The 21,446-nt window shown below is 31.8% G+C and overlaps 1 protein-coding gene and 1 long non-coding RNA gene across 2 annotated transcripts; one reads left to right on the top strand and one right to left on the bottom strand.

Moving 5' to 3' along the window:
* The first annotated feature begins 2,758 nt into the window (after positions 1-2,758).
* Positions 2,759-6,485, top strand: LOC128043135 (uncharacterized). Its single transcript, XR_008198920.1, has 3 exons — positions 2,759-3,961; positions 5,087-5,159; positions 6,262-6,485. It is a non-coding gene; the product is annotated as an uncharacterized LOC128043135 (long non-coding RNA).
* An 11,653-nt stretch (positions 6,486-18,138) lies between these two features.
* On the bottom strand, positions 18,139-19,277 carry LOC105791792 (zinc finger A20 and AN1 domain-containing stress-associated protein 5). Its single transcript, XM_012620022.2, has one exon. It carries the CDS (start codon positions 19,064-19,066, stop codon positions 18,524-18,526), a length of 543 nt encoding a protein of 180 aa, XP_012475476.1. The 5' UTR covers positions 19,067-19,277; the 3' UTR covers positions 18,139-18,523.
* Between the last annotated feature and the right edge of the window lie 2,169 nt (positions 19,278-21,446).

The raw sequence follows: 21,446 nt of genomic DNA, 5'->3' as shown, positions 1-21,446 counted from the left end.
AGGTTAATATAGTAATTTATGAATTAATGTTAATAAATTAAAATAAAACAAAATATTAGTGGTGTTCATCTTTGTTTTTACCGAAAATTGAGAAGGAAAGAGGTCATCCATGGCTATTTAGGGTTCGGTCACTTGGAGCTTCAATTGGTATGTGATTTTTGTTCCGTTTTTGATAATTTCTATGTTTTTGAGATCGTTGCTTTGTATTCTAGCTAGCCCAAGTTTTAATTTTTGAATTTGATGGTGATTTTGTGAAATTCCATTGATGAATATTCAAGCTTTTTGTTGTTTGATGATAAAAAATAAATATTTGATGTTAGATTATCATGTTTTATTAAGTGATTTTTGATAAAAATGCTTATTAAGGATTAAATTGTGAAATTTGTAAATTGAGGGGTTAAAATGTGAAATAAATATAATTAATGGACTGCTATGGACATAGGGAAGATTCGGTCAAGCATGAGTCTATTGAAATTTTGTGTATTTTGTGTTGTTTTGAAATAGGGACTAAATTGTAAAAATGTGAAATGTTAGGGGCTAAAGTGAATAATACTCATTTATGTGTTTTTGGATGAAATTGAATGAATATGTCTTTAAATAATTTAAATTTGAATTGATTTAGATCAAGAAAGAAAGAAATCAGAGTTAGATCAGGAAAAGTCGAAAGTTGTCGAATAGTCGTTCTGATTCGTTCGTTTCCGAACGAGGTAAGTTCGTAAGTAATTTAATGTTTTTAAATTTAAATGTATGTAATAAATCTGAGCATGGGATAACTTGTTTGAGCTTGAATCGATTGGATTACGATGTCCGAAAGCCCCGTACGAACCATAGGAATAGTATAGGATTCGTATGTCATGACATTAGGACTTCTGAGGTATAATTTTATGTAAGACCATTTCTGGGACATTGGCATCGATATGACATTACTTGTAAGACCTTGTCTGGGACAGTGGCATCGAGATGTGATAACATGTAAGACTATATCTTAGATATGGCATTGAATGTGATATATGTGTTTCCGAGTATCCTTAACGATTCCGGATGGTTCAACGGGCAATGCCGATACGAGTTCGAATGTGAATTTGAGCTAAATGAGTCAGGTACGTAATAGGTTTACATGTTCATTGAAAAATAAGGTAAGTGAAGTTACTTAATATGGTAATTTGGATTATTTGAGATGAATGATTGTATATGTGTATGAGATTAGCTAAATTTTGGCCTATTCGAATTGAATTATATATGTTCTTGTGATGAATTAATTGCTTATGACTTACTAAGCTTTCAAAGCTTACTTTGTGTTTCTTTTCATTGTTATATAGATTTTGAAAGCTAGTTCGAGTTCGGGGATTGTCCAGGAACATTGTCACACTATCGATCGCTATTTCGGTACCTTATAAGTTTGTACTTTCGACTTATGGCATGTATGGGCTAGTTTCAATATGGTTCATTTTGATTGGTATATATGTAGCCATGCGAAAATGGCTTGATAATGATTTTAATGTTTGTGTCTATTAGGCCATGTAATTAGTTCATTTTGGAAGTATGTTATATGGTATATCTTGTGTGATAATAAGGCTATCCAAATTAGCGCTTAAATGCTGTCCATTTTTGGTACAAATCTATGTTGTCCAAATATTATTAATGCTGTCCAAATTAGTGCTTTAATGCTGTCCCTTTTTGGTACAAGTCAATGTTGTCCAAATGTTTTTACTGTTGTCCAAATATTTGTGAATTAATGATGTATGAATGTCGCAAATCAAAGCTGTTCAAAATAGGACATGCTTCCTATGATTACCTAGTGTAAATGCTTGTTAATGACTTATGTTTTGATGTGTAAATTGCCTTGTAAGTTGTTTTGTAAATGATGAAAATTTTCTTTGATCATTAGGTGAGATAAATTATTCGGCTATAGTATTTGGTTCATTTTGATAAGCATGAAATTTTGATAATCGGTAAAGTATAAAGATTATATTTAACCATTTGTTAATGTTTTCTAATGAATCATATTTGGTTAACTAATAAATGATATAATATAATTAGTTTTAACTTGTTATGTGAAAATGCATAGGTATATAAAATGGTTCGTATAATAATTAGTCATTGAAATGGATGTATACTAAAGAATGAGGTGATATATGTGATTGTTATTGGAATAAAATTTGTTTGGTTTAAATTGGATAGTCAAATACCAAGAATGTGATGCTCATATGGTTCAAGAATTTTGATTGAATGGAGTATATTGAGTTGATGGAAATTGAAGCATGGTTCGTATTTGTGATATGATTAATAAGGCTTGTTTGAATTAATTGGTTATGTGCTTTATATATATATATATGAATTTGACATATATGAATAAGTGAATGGTTGCTGTTTGAATTTGATAACTATTGTAAAGAAGTCATTATAATTTCGTGCATGAATTTTAATAAATGATCGTGATAAACTATGTCTTGTTCGGTAATACCTCGTAACCCTAATTCGACGAAGGATACGGGTTTGGGGTGTTACAACCATATTCCTTTATTTTTTTCCTATCTTGTCGAAACCCTAGAGAAAAGAAAAGAACTTCATTCGGCTAACTTTGTTCCATCAATAGGTAGGTGAAACTTGGTCTTTTTTTAGTAATTTTTATGTTTTTAAGCTCGTATTAGCTTAATCTAGTTAACCCGAGGACTAATTGTAAAACTGTCAAATGTTTTAGATTATGCCATTAATGTGTTTGGATTGTTTTTAAAGTTTGATGGATGGTTATTGAGTTTGATTGTTAGTTAAGGTTATTTTGTAAAGTAATTTTTGATGATTTTAATGTTTAAGGACTAAATTGTTAAAGTGATAAACTTTCAAGGACTTGTGAACTAATCACAAATATAGGCTAAATTGGGGGGTTGTTGACAATCAGCTAGGATGGGTTTTGAATAAATTGGTTTAATTGTGAATTTTGGGCATATGGACTAAATTGAATAAAAGTGAAATGTTTAGGGTAAATTTATAAAAATGTCAAAAAAGCCTTAATTACATAAAATGACTTAATTTTGTTATTGATTTAGTTAATTGAATGAAGCTATTATTTTAGATCAAGAACATGTTGACGATAATTTCAGATCGGGATCCTCGATTTACATCGAGATTTTGGAAGACATGTTGAGAGCTATCGATTGGCTAGGAACTCGACTCAATTTTAGTATTGCATTTCATCCACAAACTAACGGACAATCCGAGCGGGTAATTCAGATTTTGGAAGACATGTTGAGAGCTTGTATCATTGATTTTGAATCAGGTTGGGAACATTACTTACTATTGGCCGAGCTTGTTTATAATAATAGTTTCCAATCTAGTATTCAGATGGCTCCTTATGAAGCTTTATATGGTTGAAAGTGTCGATCGCTTGTATGTTGGATAGAATTGAATGAAAGAAAAGCGATTGGGCTTGAATTAATTAAAGAAACAGAGGAAACAGTTAAGAAGATTAGAGATGGGTTGAAGGCAGCCTTCGATAGACAAAAATCTTATTCGAATTTGAAACGACGAGATATAGGATATTCCGCTGGTGATAAAGTATTTCTGAAGGTGTCACCTTGGAAGAAAGTCTTGAGATTTGGCCGGAAAGGTAAATTGAGTCCACGTTTTATTGGGCCGTATAAAATAGTGGAAAGAATCAGACCGGTTGGCTATCGATTGGCTTTACCTCCAGAATTACAGAAGATTCAGGATGTTTTTCATGTTTCGATGCTTCGGAGATATAGATCAGATCCTTTTCATGTTATTCCTACTGAAAACATTGAAATTTGATCTGATTTGACTTATGAAGAAAAGCCAGTTCAAATGTTGGCTCGAAAAGTAAAAGAGTTGAGAAATAAACGGGTTCCTCTAGTGAAAGTGCTATGGAGAAATCATAATGTGGAAGAAGCAACTTGGGAACCAGAAGAAACTATAAGAGCGCAATATCCTCATCTCTTCTCAGGTAAATTTTGAGGACGAAATTTATTAAAGGGGGGAGAAACGTAATGACCCAAAATTCACGGGCATCGAAAAAGTGCAATATCGGGCCTCCGTCTTAGTAAACCGAGTTCGTAAATAATTATTAGGAGTAATTATGAGTCTAGTAATGTGTCCGATTAAGTTTTAATTAGATGAATTTAGTCTAATTAAGAGAAATTAGGAAAAAAGACTAAATTGAATTGGGGGTAAAAGTTGAATTATAGATTAATAGAAAATAAAAAGGATTAAAATGGCAATTAAGCCATTAACAAGAAATGAGGCGCATAAGTATGATAAAAATCTTAGATTTTTTATGTTTTAAATATATTAATATATTATTTTATTATAAAATATATTATATTATGTTATTATATTTTAAATAAACAAAAAAAGTTGACAAATGTATGGTGCATATGATGACATGTGGAAAAATGAAATACATATATTAGTAGTTATTACATATTTACTTATCATTTAAGTATATAATATTATATTATTATATTATTGTAATTATATTAAACTAATTAAATAAAAGAAATAAAAGATAGAAAAGGAGAAATAGAAACAGAATAGGTAAAAAGAAACAGAGAACAGACGAAAAAGAAAGAAAGGAAAGGGGAAAGAAAAGAAAAGGGAAAAATTAGGGTTTGAGGCTTTAAGCTTTAATTTGGTAAGTCAATCAAGTCATTTTCTTTTAATTTTGATGTTTTAGAGGTCTTAAAACAAATTTTTGTTGAATTTAAGTTAAAATTTTGAAAGTTCTTTGATTTTTGAATATGATTTATGTTGAACAAATTGTTAAATTTGGGGTTTGATTGATAGAATTTCTAGTTAGAATTGATAAAAGGGTTAAATTGTAAAATAAACTATAAGTTTTATGTTGTAGGGACTAAATTGAGGAAAGTTTGAAATTAATGAAAATGCTGAAAATTTAGCAGATAAATTTGAGTTTGGAAGAAATTTGAATAGAACTAGAGTGTGAATTAAATTAGAAAAATAAATAAATTTAGTTAGGATTAAATTGGAATTAAAGTATAAATTAGATAGAAATTCTATTATTATAAATTAATGTTGTAATTAATAGTGTAAATTATTATTATTTTCATAGCTAACAAGGAACTCGAGGCATCGACAGACAAAGGAAAGGAGAAGGTTATTGAGGAATAATCGAGCAAATTCAGGTTTGTATTACTATAATTCAAATTATTTATTATTAATGTTAAATTTAAGTTATGTGTATGGTAAGCAAATAATAAGGTAAGTACTATTATTAAGTTGGAAGAAATTCAATTGAATAATGGATATATATATATATATATTTATATAAATGAAATGAATATTGACTTGAAAATGGAAAAATAAATTTGGAATTGAATTATGATAATGATTTGAATTTGGAAAATTAAATTGAATGAGAAAAGTATGTGTTGGTATTGAATTGTGTTTTGATTAGTGAATGGAAAAATATAATTGATATTGAAAATGAATTCTTGAAATAAAAGTGAAAATTGAATTGTGATTATATGTGAATAATTGAAATGCATATTGAATTGAGAAAGTGTATTGAATTAGGAATATGTGAATTGAAAATTGATTGAAAAATGGAAAATGATTCAATTGAAAATGTGAGAAATTGTGACTGAATTGAGTTTTAATTAAGAATTGGAATACCCTATTAACTAGTCGGGCTGAGTCGGATATAGTTGGCATGTCATAGGATTTGGAAGAGTACGAGATTTATCGGCCTTGCCGATTAAGCACTTTATGTGTCGTATTTTAGGCACCTCGTGTGTCATATCAGGCACATCGTGTGTCGTTTCAGGCACTTATGTGTCGCATACTGATTAGGTACTATGTACCGTTTTAGGCACAATGTGTCATACTGGTGTGTTTGGGTTGGAATCTGTGTATCCCATCAAAGTCCAGATTATTAATAGGGTGAATAATTGAAATGAGAAAATCAAATGAATTTGATCGATTGTAGTATTGAATATGAGAAAATTTAAAATTGTGGATTGAAATTGAAATTGAAAATGAAAGGCATGAACTTAATGTTCATGTAGTGATTGAAATTGTTACATGTGATATGTGATTGAAATTAAAAAATAGCTAAAAAAAATTTATTGTTATTGTTAATTAATGAAAGTTTAAGAATTAATTGATATTTAAGAAATTGGATAGTTACATGTTTGGTAATTATAATTCTTTATTGCTATTATAATTTGAATTATGGTAATACCACTGAGTATAAAATACTCAGCATACAGTTGTTTCCGTGCGTAGGTTGAAAGGAGTTCAGAGTCTCGGTTCAGCATCCAGAACAATCCCGACTTCGGCATAAAGATTTTGGTGATGTTTTCTTCTATTAAGTGAAAGTGGCATGTACATAGGGATTATAATGGTTATTTTGGTATGTTATATATTTTGTTGGAAAGAAAGGTATTTGGTGTTTTGATGATTAAATTAGTTAAATGATATAATTGTTTATGGCATTGGTATTGAATAGAAATGGCTTGAATAGTTTTATGAGTTAATTAGAAATGATAATAGGGTTTTCATTAATTAAGTTGTTAAGTCAATATGTCTAGTATGATTTAAGTATATGTGAGTATATAAATGCATTGGTTGAATTATTGGAATTGATTTGGTTGCGATTTGAAATTTGCAGGGAAGGTTCAATATTTATAAAGGGGTTATATTGAATTTTTTTTTTAAAAAAAATTGAATTAAGTCAATTAGTAAGAATTTATGATTACATTATATATGTCTGTTATTTATTTAAGAATTATTTGTAAATTGTTCGAGATGTCCGATAATGCCTCGTAACCCTGTTCCGACGACAGTCTGGGGTTAGGGGGTGTTACAAATGGTATGTGTGATTCTAACTTGGTATAAAATGGTTGAAGTGGTTTGTTGTATTCATGTTGAGACTTGTAACTGATAGCTAGGTGATGTTTTGGTATGAGCCTTATAATGTGATCTTAAGTAGTTGAAAATGACATGTTTTGGTTTTTTAAAGTGTACTTATAGACTTGTGAACATGTATTATGAATTGGTTTAGGTACCTATGAAATTGGGTGAGGAAATAGCATGATTCTGGTCATTTTTTGGGCACAGATGGCTTGAGACACTTTGGTCATCACACTGCAGCAGGTGTCACACACTGTATGTGCCTGAGCGTGACATGCGTCTGTGGATTCACATGGGCGTGTGGGATAGCCATACAACCATGTTTGGAGCCACACGATCTGGGCTCTATCACACGGTCGTGTGACCCCTGTAGGTGAAATTTTTCAGTTTTTCCTGAAATGTTCTGATTTGTTCCAATTTGGTCACTAATGGCTTGAAAGCTATTTTAAGGCCACGTAGACTCGATTTTCAGCCCGTAAATGCATGATATATTCCATTTCTAATTTCTTATGTATTTATTAAATTAATTTTAAAATTAATTGTTATTGGCTATAAAATGTTTTGTTATATACAGTAATATTCCGTAACCTTATTCCGGTGACGGAAACAGGTTATGAGTGTCACACAAGGGATGGAGCATAAATGGGGCCCTGGTTGGCAGTGGTTATGCGTGCACAACAATGAGTTTTTCATCATCAAGAAAGGATGCTAGTGTAACGACCTAAAAAGTGCAGGCATTGGAAAGTGAATTATCGGGCCTCCGTTTTAGTGAAACGGGTTCGTAAATATTTATTAAAAATATTTACGGTGTTATTTGTGTGATTAATTAGGTTTTGGTTAAGTAAATTTGACTTAATTAGGAGTTATTGTGGAAAAAGACTAAATTGAAGTAGGGGTGAAAGTTGAATAATAGATTAAAGAAAAGTTAAAATGACCAAATAGGTAATTATGCCATCAGCCTAAATTGAGGCGGCATAACAAAAGAAATATCTGAATATTTTAGTTAATATATAGTATATTTATTTACTTAATAAACAAGTATTATTTTAATTATATTATATTATATTATATTATATTATATTATATTATATATATGTATAACTTAAATAACTAAGTAAAAGAAATAAACAGAAACTAAAAGAAAAGAAATAATAGCAACGGACGAAACAGAGAAGAAACAGGGGAGAAAGAAAGAAAGAAAAAGATAAAGGAAAATTTGGGGTTTCAAGGTTCAAAGGTAATTTGGTAAGTCAATTTAATCTCTTTTCTTGTAATTTTGATATTTTTGGAATCCTAGAGCAAAGTATTTTTGGATTTATGTTGAAATTTTGTAAGATATTAGATTTTTTTTAGACATGGTTCATGTTGGGAAAGATGATGAATTAGGGGTTAAATTGATTTAATTTCAAATTAGAAGTTAGTAAAGGATTTAATTGTAAAATAAAGTGCAAGTTTTGAATAGTAAGGACTAAATTGAAAGAATCTCAAAATTAGGGATTTATGGTGAAATTGAAGAGTTAAAATGAGTTTATAGTAAGAATTAAGAGAGAATATGGAGTTAGATTGGAAAAATAAAATTAGTATTGATAAGGGATTAAATTAAAATTTAGGTAAAGTTTAGGAATAAATGAAAATATTTAAATGAAATTGGGTATTAATGATTTTTAATTGTTTAATTACGTAGCTAATGTCGCGCAAGAGTCATTGACCAAGAAAGAAAGGAGAAGGTGGACAATGAGTGACTCGAGAGAAATTTCGGTTAGTATTACCATAATTCGAATTTAATTATTAATTGTTAAAATTTAAATTAATATACATGATAAGCAAATTGAGGTAAGTATCAAGGTTGAATTGAATGATAAATACGTATTGGTATTAAATTTATTAATAGCAATTGTTGAATTTTGAATAATATGTTTAGTAAATAAAATAAAGTGAAAATCGATATTGAATTTAATGATATTGAATTGTATGTGAATTGAATGGAAATTACTAGTGATATGATTTGAATTAAAAGAATTAATGTGGTATTGAAATGCATATAGGATTGAGAAATTGATTTGAATTGTGAACATGAGAAATTGTGAATTGAATGAAATTGAAATGAAGTATGAATATATATATATATGTATATATGAGCATTTGATGGTACATTGATTGAAAAGTGGAAAATGTATTGGTATTGAATTGTATATTGATTAGAAAGTGGAAAGTGAATTTGAATTGAATTGTGATTGAATCGAAAGTGAATTTGAAATAGAAAAATGATTTGAATACCCTATTAACTAGTCGGGCTGAGTCGGATATAGTTGGCATTCCATAGGATTGGAAGTGTTTAAGGATACTTCGACCTCGAGTCGATGAGACACTGGGTGTCACTATATTTCTTCAGATAGATTAGATGAGGTACTGGGTACCAACTTTCTCCGGCTCTGCCGTTGAGACACTGGGTGTCACTTTATTGCTTTGAACTATCCGATGAGGTACTGGGTGCCATTCTGGTGTGTTTGGTTGGATCCGTGTATCCGCCAAGGTCCGAGTTAAGTTAATAGGGGTAAATAATTGAAATGAGAAAATTTGAAAAGTGTGATTGATTGAGCTATGGAAAGAAATGAGAAAGTGAAATTATGAATTGATATGTGAATTGGAAATCGAGATATGAGATTTGAAGACATGAACCCAAAGTTCATGATTTAATTAAGAGTAAATTTTTGTTATATGATATTAATGAGTACAAATTGCAATAGAGTTGATATTGAATATAGTGATAAATTGAATGACTTGTATATAAATTGAAATGAACTATTGGAATGAGATGTGGAAAATCCAATGAAATTAAGATAGTTAAATATTGCTTATTGATATTAATGATCAAGTTGATTTAAAGTATGAGATAATTAATGAATAATTGTAGGCATAAATTGAATGTATATAATTTATTGATTAATGTTATAAATTTGAATTATGGTAATACCACTGAGTATACTTATACTCAAAGATACGATTGTTTTCGATATGAGTTAGTAGAAAACCGTTGTCCGATCCAAAGATCCGAGCAATCCCGACCTCAGAAAAATTGTAGTGATGTACTTTTCTTTTGATAATGTGGCATGTATCTAGGTGATGTATAGGTTAAAAATAATAGTCTTGTGATTATGGTTGTAGAATGATGTTTAAATTGGTTACAAGTCTGAAATGGAACTAATATGACATATTTGATACAATGATGCTATGTCTGTTATTTATTTGTGAACTAGTTATAAGATATTTGATTTGTCCGGTAATACTCCGTAACCCTGTTTTGATAACGGTTTAGGGTTAGGGGTGTTACAGCTAGTCACCACAGAAACATAAATACGAGGAAGACAAATGCATTGGCATTTTAATACAATCAAGTAATTTTTTTTATCCATGTCCACCGAATTACTTGATTATACTAAAATGTCACTGCATTTGTCTTCTTCATACTTATGTTTTTGTGGCGAATAACTTTCTTTTTTGATGATGAAAAAAATTGTTTTCATGTCCGTATAACCACCACTTACTGGGGCCAAAGCTATGCTCCGTCCCTTGGCAGCATACCATTTGTAAACTTGAAGCATTATTTACAATTCAACTCAAGACGGTATAATCACTGCCAACTTGGACCTCGAGTTGCAATGTGATCTTGGCTTCTCGGGTGATGGCTTGATGCTCACACGACATGTGAAATTTGTAGGTCACCTAGCTACATAACATCACCATGAACCTAAACATAACTTAAAACTAAAATTATGTCTCTCTCAAAGCAAGGGAAATAAATCTTCAAACCCAAAACTTTTAAGACACGGGAGAAAGAATGAAAACATTTAGAGATATGAGTGATTAGGTTTAGGTTTAGTGCATTTATATAGGGAATGAGACGAGATAAAATGTGAATTTTTTATCCCGAGAATCCTAAGTTGCAGGTCTTAGACACAGAAGCCATTAGCTTTGGTTGGAGTTGAAACCCCTAGAGGCAAAACGCTCTCTGCAGGAGGTGTTTTCGTTTGACATTGCTGTGAAAACGCTTTCTACAAGAGGCGTTTCCTCTTTGCATTTTTTAATGGAAAATGCCTCCTATAGGAGGCATTTTTAGTTTATTTCTAACATATTAGTTGAAAACACCTCTTATAAGGGGCGTTTTCTCTTTGAGGTTTTCTCTAACCCGAGATTTTCGGGATAAAATTTATTATTTCTAAAAAATGAACCTATGTGGGAGCGTTTGTAACACCCCTAACCCTTATCCGTCACCGAATTAGGGTTACGAGGCATTACCTAACACAACACAGTCTAACACAGTCATTTATCACAATTCATGTCTACTAATCATATCTCATATACAAATCATACTTCTTTTCCGTGCAAACCAATTTCACAATACAATTCATACATTGAAATTTAACCAAGTCATAACCATTCTACTATTCAAATTTCGAACCAACTAACATACATCGAATCATATTACATTATAGCAAAACACATCCACCAACTAAATCATTACTCAAGCTGAATCTTATAACCAAACATTATCATACATATATACCTCGAAACATACTTCCCAAAAGAGCTTATAACATGACCGAATATACATAAAAATTAGTATCTCTAACAAGCCATTTCGCATGACAACTTATATACAATTCAAAAATTGCCATAGTCTATACATGCCATATGCCATAATATCAAGCTTTCAGAATACCAAAATGGCGATTGATAGTGTGACGATAATTCTTGACGATCCCCATGCTCGAGCTAGCTTTATATATCTCTATAATACAATGGAAGGATGCACAAAGTAAGCTTTGGAAGCTTAGTAAGCCATAAGCAAATAAATCATCTTAATGATATTTATAATTCAATTCAACTAGGTCGAATTTAAATAAATCTCAAACACATATACATTTAACTATATCATATAAATTCATATTATCACATTAAGTACTAAACTTACCTTATTATTTCATAAAGATATAAACTTCACACATACCTGAACCATTTAGCTCAAATTCGCATTCGGAATTGTTAAGAACACACGGAAATCATATAAAGCTCGTACAATGCCATATCCTGGATATGGTCTTACATATTAACATATATCGATGCCACTGTCCCAGACAGGATCTTACACGTTTTCTCACTCGATGCCAATATCTCATACATGGTCTTACACGAAATCACACCTCGGAAGTCCTAATATCATGACATCAGTATCCTATACATTTCCTAAGATTCATTCGGAGCTTTTGACTTCGTAATTAAATCAATTTATGTACGAAACCAGTCATCCAATGCTTAAATCAATTCGGCAATATATATGTATACATATACAAATCAATTCGGAAATGTATATATCTATATTTAAATCAATTCAGCAATATATAAAACATATACATTTGAATTCAAAAACATTTATTTACTTATGAACTTACCTCGTACGGAAACGAACGGATCAGATTAATTACTCGTCAACTTTTGATTTCCCCCAATCTAAATCTGATTTTTTCTTTCTTTATCTATATGAATTCAAATTTAACTCATTTAATCACCTATTCATTCAATTTCATCCAAAAATACCTATTTGGAAATTTTTGCACTTTATCCCTTAAAGTTTCACATTTATTCAATTTAGTCCCTATTTCACAAATACACAAAATTCACACAATTCAATATAACCCAAGCTTAGCTGAATTACTATAGTGCCCCTAGCAGCCCAAAACTTTTATTTATTTCACATTTCAACCACTCAATTTGCATATTTCACAATTTAATCCCTATTTGACATTTTTGTCAAAAGTCACTTTACAAAACATATTAATCTATCAATAATTATTCATTTTACATCATCAACATTCAAAAACATCAAGCTATCATCAATGGAAACTCACAAAACATTTTAATCTATCAATAATTATTCATTTTACATCATCAACATTCAAAAACATCAAGCTATCATCAATGGAAACTCACAAATTCATCAACCAAATTCAAAAATTAGGGCATGGGCTAGCTAGAACACGAAGCAACGATCTCAAAAAAGTAAAAATTATCAAAAATCGAGCTCAAACCGTACCTTAATCAAGCTATGTGTGTGTCGAACCCTAAGTGTTCATCAATGGTGTCTTTCTTCTTCAATATTCGGCTAAGGAAGAAAAGATGGATAAAATTTTAGCTTTGGTTTTATTTATTTTATCAGTAATTTACTTATTTACTATTTTACCATTAAAAACATTAGTAATTACACCAAATGCCACTCCACTATCATCCACTAACTTACAAATGGCCTATTTACCACTTAAAGACCTTTACTTTAATGTTCTATAGCTATTAGACACCTTTAGCTTATAGAACACAACTGTTACGCATTACGCGATTTAGTCTTTTTTACCAAATTAAGCATTCAAACAGTAAAATTCCTTTATGAAACTTTCACACATATATAATCACATGTTGTAAATACCAAAAATAATATTAAAATAATTTTTTGACCTCAGATTTGTAGTTCCAAAACCACTGTTCTGATTTAACTAAAACTGGGCTGTTACAGCATTTTCTACCCTTTAAAATTCTATAAGCATAATACAAGCATTTGGTTTTTCATAAGGCTTTTGAAGTAAATTTTTGAAGGTTACTTGGCATTACGAGCAATAAGCGTTGTCATACAAGCTTAGATTTCATTCTTACGTTGTTGTCGAAGCAAATGTAATTCTTTAAATTACATGTAAGTTTACGGTCTTGGATGATGGGAACTGTGTTTTCTTACTATTTCATTGGTTTTAAACATATGGAATACAATATTTTTGTTGAAATGAACAGACGAGTCAGAGTAGTTATCTATTACAACAGTCAAAATTGTGAGAATAAGATTGGCCTCGTTTTTGTATTAGTACAATCTGAAGATCTGCCTTTCAACCGCGGCCTAACATTGAAAGATCTTCGGATAAGGATTAGGCACAAAATAGGGATTTAGAGAAAAATTTTGAGCCTCAAATTGAGATATATATGTCTTCATAAGAACCTGTTAGATATGCCATCTATGAGGTCATGAGGGACAACGATCTAGAGCAAGTGATCAAATCCCATTACTCTAGTGGGAGTGTTGTACTGGAGTTTTATGTCTACTTTGTCGAAGAGGACGAATGTGGCCAAAGCTCGATGGCATAGTGTCTGTTAAGTTCTACCCCGATTCAAGGAGCTGAAAGTCCTACCGCATGGTTGTGCGGTGGGTTCACATCATTACTGCAGAGCTCATACCGTTAAAACCATCGTCAATAGCGAGACATTCATCTGTTTCGTCCTTTGACACCAATTTTAGAAAATGGTTAGGTGTATTCGGTTATCGGGTGTATGACACACCCGCATAACATTCCGTCAGTGCCTTTGATTTTAACTTTAGGATGTCGATGATCAACACCAGTAACACTCAAGTGGGTACATCATCAAGTTACCGGGATAGGTCAAAAAGAAGTGATTTTGAGGCTGACGTCAAATTTATAAGAATGGATGGTCTACTCTCAACAACCTCAATCGGTGAGAGCAAGATTGAGAAGGTCGATGATGATAAAGTAATAAATAATGACCCAATAGAGGATTCCAGATCAAATGGTACGAAAATTACAGTGATTTCAGAACCAGATCCCATTTTCACTAAACTGGAGAAAAGTGGATCTAATGGTCAAGCTTTGAACATCGTTCGATGAGATGACCCGGGTTTCATGGTGTACGATGTCCCAAATGTGTGCTACAATCGAGTGCGTGTCTGGCACGCTTAGGGTTTCGTCACACTATTGAGGCTGACGACTCCTTTTCAACCTCCTATTCATGTGTACTTCGGGGTTGATCGATGATCTCATCTTCTTCCTATATGGATGATTGTGAATGTGTTCTAGTTACTGATAGTACATCCCTTTCGATCAAGTAGGTGTGTGTGAGGACGACCCAAATCGAAAAAATAACGATACTGAGGGTGTTTGTGACACTATCGACAATATGAGATGTGTTCGTGCAGCTGGACATGAGGCATGTAATATGATGCAGTGGGTGGTGGTTATAGGACATATAGAGTTGGAGAACGTATCGGTGCATGGAATGATTGTGTATGCTATGGTGCTTGTGAAAAATAAACTGTTGATGGTTGTGTCAGTGAAAGGAATGGTTGCACGTGTTGTGATGCTTGTGTGTAATAAACTTATGATGAATGTGCTGGTGCAGGGAAAGATTGCTCATGTAATGGTGCTTATGTGAAATAAAGTGGTGATGAATGTGTTGGTGCAGGGAACGATTGTGCGTGATATGGTGCTCATGTAAAATAAATCGGTGTTGTATGTGTTGATGCAGGGAATGATTATGTGTACTGTGATGATGGTATGAAATAAAAAGGGTTTGTGATAAGAATAAATAAACTATACTAACCAAGATGTTGCTCGACAATCGGGTCCTTGTATGCATGTGGCGGACATGTCAATCCCTCCGCAACATCTCCTCCCAACTTGAGATTGATGGGTATTTGTCTTGGCCTCATACGACAATGTTGGCTACTTTTTGAAGCCGAAAGTAGATACGACTTCTCGTGATGTCTAGACCAATCCATGTAATCCGGAGCTGTCACCAAATCCAGCTCAAGAAATAGTTCACACATTGGCAAGTAATTGTACCCCTGCTGCCAAATCTCGATATACTTCTTGCGGAATGTTGTCCAATCTTCGTCTATTTTCCCCCGTAAGTCGATCTTGTGCAAGTCATCGAGCTTCTAAGGTTGTGGCGGAATACAGTGTACACTCAAACTGCTGCATAGCTCAGTTAAATTCGTGTATCTCGACAGTTGCAAACATGATCAATGACACTTTCACGTGCCAGATTCTGTGGTTGGCCAAAAATTCATCTAGGAGGTATTCTTGAATCCTTGGATTCGCGTATGACATCCATACAAACTATAGTACGGATTTATAAATTCCAACAAGTGTCGAATATTTAATTTAAAATGTTGGAATAAAAAATTGATAACTATAAAATTAATAAACTAACATCATCTTCTGTTTGTTGGTCTAAAGCTAGTCAGATGTCCTCGAGCTTGGTCGGTATATCGCTATGTCTGGCGGGGTTGTTTCACCTGTACAAAAAATGTTATTCCAAAATTATAATAGTGAAAAGTTTGATACGATAACAATATTATCAAATAAATTTACCATGTTACGAGTGGGAATTCGTAAGGGACTTGCACTTAGGGGCGTAGAAATGGTAGTCAATACCATGCCCACAATTGAAGAAGTAACATGCAAACGCCTATTTTAGCTTTTTCGGTATCGTCAAACGTTTCTCGGTACAATGTCACCAGCACTGTCGATCTCCAGTTAAATCTTCCCACTTCTCTCAAGCCGACTTGTAGTATTAACCACCTCAAGTGTACCAGATTATGAGATTTATCTAGCATTAGTAAGCCCCCGATCAACCTCACGATGAATGCGTGCGTGAATTTCTCCTTTTCAACGTCGTTCGTTGAAGTGTTGATAGTTACGAAGTTGTTCTCCAACCATCTTATCTCAATCCGGCTACCTTTAAACCTGTTCGACATTCCCCAGTAGTTTCTCGCATGTTGCACTCCAATCGACACTAACAACTAGCTCTGTAACGACATCCCTATCGACTAGTAGACCGAGTTGTAAACTGACGTCCTCGAGTGTAATTGTACATTCACCGTAGGGGAGATAGAACATGTGCATCTCCGGTCTTCATCTCTCGACCAAAGCACTGATGAGTGGGGAATCCAATTTAGTTCCCCGAGCATGCGAGTAACATATAAAAAGTCTACATCTCGCAAGTGTCCATGAATGACCTCTAGTGCACCTTCGATTAAGTTGTTTATGTACGTCTCCAAAATTTGATCTTCAGCCTAAGTATATAAACATAAAAAACTACTAACCTCAAGAGCATAATAATTAACTATTTAAAATTAAATAATTTGATATTTTTTCTTAACATCATAATTATTAACGAATTAAAATTAAATAATTAAATAATATTTTATTACCATTTGTAATTGAACGTCGGAGATGTTCATGTCATCCAAACGAATAAGCTGATATGTCATCGAAAATTGAATAAAATAAAATCAAAAGTTTTAGAAATATTAAAAAAAATGGAAATGGGAATTTAGAATAACAAATTGAGAACAATAAGTTGAGAGTTGAATTGAATGAAATGATAATTGGAGGATTTATATAGGAAAAATAGTTGTTTGGATTTATGATCGTTGGGAAATTACCGTTGAACAGAAAATACATCTTACAAGGTATGTTTTCACTGATGTTCCAGAGAAAACGCGCTACGATGCATCCTACGTGGCGCATTTTTTCTGAAACAACAATGAAAATGTGCCCTTTAAGAAACGTTCTTTTTCTCTCTTCGAAAATAGCTTAAATCGATAAATTTTAAGAAAAATAATATAGTTTGTCAATTATTTTTTTCGGGATAAATTTGTCCCGTTTGTGAGTGTATATATATTACTTGAGTGATATTAAACAGAAAAAATAGCGAAAATTAAATAGAAGAAGTATTAAAGTAAAGTTTGTTATTCACAGCTTTTCAGGCCAAGAAAGGACACTGCAATTAATTGGTCCCCCATGCGCAGTGGTATTGCTATTCGACAAAATCAATACGGCTGTGGAACACAAATATGGACCCAATACCAAACCCGACCCGAAGATCGTTTTCCTCACACGTCCCCCTCCCCCAATCTCTTTTAACATTATTTTATTGGATTTTGTTCTTCAACAGCAACCACCCAACCCATCTTTACAGCCTGTTTTTTTTTTTTCTTTTTCATATCTATCTACACGTGCCTACTACTGATTGGATTGGGCAAAATACAACATCTAATCAATCGTATCAAACCCCTGGCCACTTATAAAACCATTACTATTTCATTTATTTTTTATTTGCCACACCTGTCCGGTTAAAATATTTGATAGACTTTTTTTCTAAAAGAATTATTATATACGTCATTTTCAAAGAGAGTATTCTTCATTTTATTAGAAACTGTGATACTAACAAATATAAAAATAGTATAGATTTCAACACCGAAAACAACAAAATTACATCATTGCCCAAAGCTGTCCACCGAATTTAAGATACATGCCATTATTATCCCTTTAAATTAGTTTATGAACGAATTTCAAAATTAGCAATAATTCCATCAAACATATGGATCTCAAACAAACAAACAAACGATCAATCTAAACCAAAGCCTCGATATATAAGATCTTGATCATGGAAGGGGTCTAGTCACCGTAACACATATCAACTGCAACTAATAAACCACAATAATCTTTCGTTTCTAAATTAATAATAAAATGTAAAAAGTAAAAAGTAAAGATGGGATATGATATACTATAGATTTGATCCAACCAGAAGAATCAGAGGAGAGAGAATCTTGTTCATCTCCAGGAATTTTTGCAATCAAGATTTCGACCGACTCATTTCTCCCTCTCTGAAACAGTCTTTTTTTACTTTTTTCTTTTTCTTTTTGAGATCGAGCATAGATCTCCACAACTTGCTATTTTCAGGTCGAAAAATGTTTTGAATAGTTTATTTAATTTAATTTGGATCCATTTGGTAAAAACTAAACTCTGATAATCTTGGCTGCTTTAACCACGGGATTTTCCCTAGCGATGGCTTCGCGACCCGCCGCCTTGTAGTCGTAGCTACAATCGTGTCGATCCGAGTACCGATGGTCCGAACAGAAAAGCTCCCCGCATCGACACCGGAACCCCGTCAACCCAACGCGTTTTCTGCAACCAGAACATCGATTCACCGACTTCTTTTCCGCGGTATCGTATCCAGACCGATTTGAAGCAGTCATCGGACTATTCGTCGTTGCTGTTGCTGTTGCCGTTGTTGCAGCTGTTGTAGGCGGAGCGGAGTCGGATCGGTTGTCCTGTGAACGAGTCGGCGTAGATCTCGAGGATTTATCGTCGGTAGCGGAAGTAGCGGTGTTGTTGGTGGAAGAGGAAGAGGAGGATGTGGCGGCCGTGGTGGCACTAAAACATTTCTGGCACATGTTGTTGGTGGCTGGATTCCCCGTAACCCCGCAGTTGTTAACGCATAGAGTCAGGGTTTCAGGTACTTTGAATTCAGTCTCTTCTTTTTCGGTTCTTTGAGCCATATCTCCTTGAGGTGATTTCGAAGGAGGAAAAGGAAAACAACAAATTTGAAGGGGAGGATAGAGAGGAAGGAGAGAATTAGTGTTTGGTTGGAGAGAAAATTAGGGGGCGTTGGCGTTGGAATTAAGGAGAGAGAGAGAGAGAGGGGATTTGAAGGGGTCGAGAAAGGTCGGTCAGTAATGGCGACGGAATATGGGCCTCATAGAGACGCGTATGAAACAAACGTTTTACTTCTTTATTTATTTATTTATTCATCACATGCTACTAGTATTTTACAAAACTAACCTCCCTCTATTTCAACTTACTTCCCCTCTCTCTCTTCATTTCTATAATACAATTCCTACTTTTCTCTTCTTTCTGACGTGTCTAATGTAATGAAGATATGATTTCTCCTTCTTTTATTTATTTATTTATTCTCATCAACAAAAAAAATTGAATTATTAGTTAATAGAAAATAAGGTTTTGTTGGGTTTTAAAAACATTCCTTTTTTACAAAATAGATTATTTTTTTAAATTAGAAAATAATAAAATGTTATTTTCACTACAAATATGTTTTAAAATTGAAAATTATGAAAATAAAAATTTTAACTTTAAATTAATTGAGGTTGGTTTAATTAAATACAAAATAATTTTTTAGCTGTTTTACAAATATTAAATCTTGGTTCGAATCATATAAATATAAAAATCATTTTACTTCTCATGTTTTATTATTAAAATATTATATTATTTTTATTTATTAACTTAATTTTAAAATTTTAAACAATAGAAAATAACTAAAATAAAAAAATATTTTCATAAATTAAACGGAGCTTTAGTTTTATTTTTCTTTTAAATTGATTTTTCATTTAAAATATGCAAGCGGTTTTTCGAAAAATTTTATGGACTAACTGGTTTTATAGGTTAAATTTTGAGGATAGTATCTGTGCTAATTGATTTGTGTGGATTTGGTCTATTTATTTTTATTTAATTAAAATTAGTCTCTTTTTCAGATCTTCTGTTAATTTTGTTAAAATATTAGATACAATCATAAATTTAACCCTCAATCTTTATAATTTTGTCAATTTAACCCATACTCTTTTTACTTTCTCTTTAATAATTAAATAGAATAAAAAGTAACAATTATAAGCTTTTCCCATATATGCCAACAAATTAAGATAGGAAGAAAAGTTACTATTAGAGATTTTAACTTTTAATTCTCAGGTATTGAATTTAATTTCAATTTTCAAATAGATCATAAAATTTTAATTTAATTAAATTATATAATTTTACTTTTAACTATTTAACAACTTAAATCACTTAATCATTTTAATAATATAATTGAATCCGCATTTTTAGTTTGCATGTTTTTAACATACCAACAAATTAATACCTAATTGAAATTTTAATTAATGTTTTAGTTCGATTAGGTGACGAGATAGGGTTTCAGTTTTTTCATCTTCTTTCTAGTGCCGACGAAAATATTAAGATGAATATTATATTAATATTAGATTAAGATTATATATATTTTAAAATAAAATAGCAAGATAAATTTTTAAAACGAAAAGAACAATCTTTAAAGTTTGGTTTGGTTTGGATGAACTTGAAAGTAAATATAAAAACTTTGATTTTAAAAGGTACTTTGAAGCTAGTTTATAAAAATGGGAAATAGTTAAAACTTAAAAACATACACAATGACTTTTGAAATTATGTAACGTTCTTGAGTTTTTTTTTTTTGCATGTCTGCACCCACAAAAAAGGTTCTTGAAACTTTTTGTAAAATTGGGGTAATAATTATAAAAATCGAAGAATAACTTTAAATACTATGAAAATCAAAGGAATTATAAAAAAATAGAAATAAAAGGACAAACACTTTCTTTCCTTTTCTATTTCCAAGTTTTGATTTTTAGAAAATGGAGAGGCAAGGTTTTGGTTATTAATTTCAGTATGAAAGAAAAAGTGAGAATGATATAAATAACTATCCATTTAAGCAATTACGTACACTGCTACTTGGTAGGATTAAAATTTTAATAGCTCACCCAAAAAATTATAAAATTATGTATGGGTGAAAGGAATATTTTTATACAAAACTGATATATTTATAATTCATTTTCAAAGTTAAGAAAATAGTGGCTAAGACTTGTAGTTGCAAATTTAGATAATATTTGTTATTTTAAAAAATTTAATTAACTGATTCTAACGAATTTTACTTTATTTTTTCATTGGTTCACTAATTCAATTTGTTCTGACAGCCCAATAAGATTTGATATTCACAATAATGACTCTACCCAATTTATCAACACCTTTATGGAAACACCGTTTCAACTATACATATAAAAGAAGAAGAAGAATGAAGATGGTGGAATATGAGTGGGGCATGCCATCACATGTTCGCTTGGAGATGTT

The sequence above is a fragment of the Gossypium raimondii genome, chromosome 8 (assembly GCF_025698545.1).
Source record: "Gossypium raimondii isolate GPD5lz chromosome 8, ASM2569854v1, whole genome shotgun sequence".
In the NCBI taxonomy this organism is placed as follows: Eukaryota; Viridiplantae; Streptophyta; class Magnoliopsida; order Malvales; family Malvaceae; genus Gossypium; species Gossypium raimondii.
Note: the sequence above shows the minus strand (reverse complement) of the source record. Positions and strands in the feature narration are given on the sequence as shown.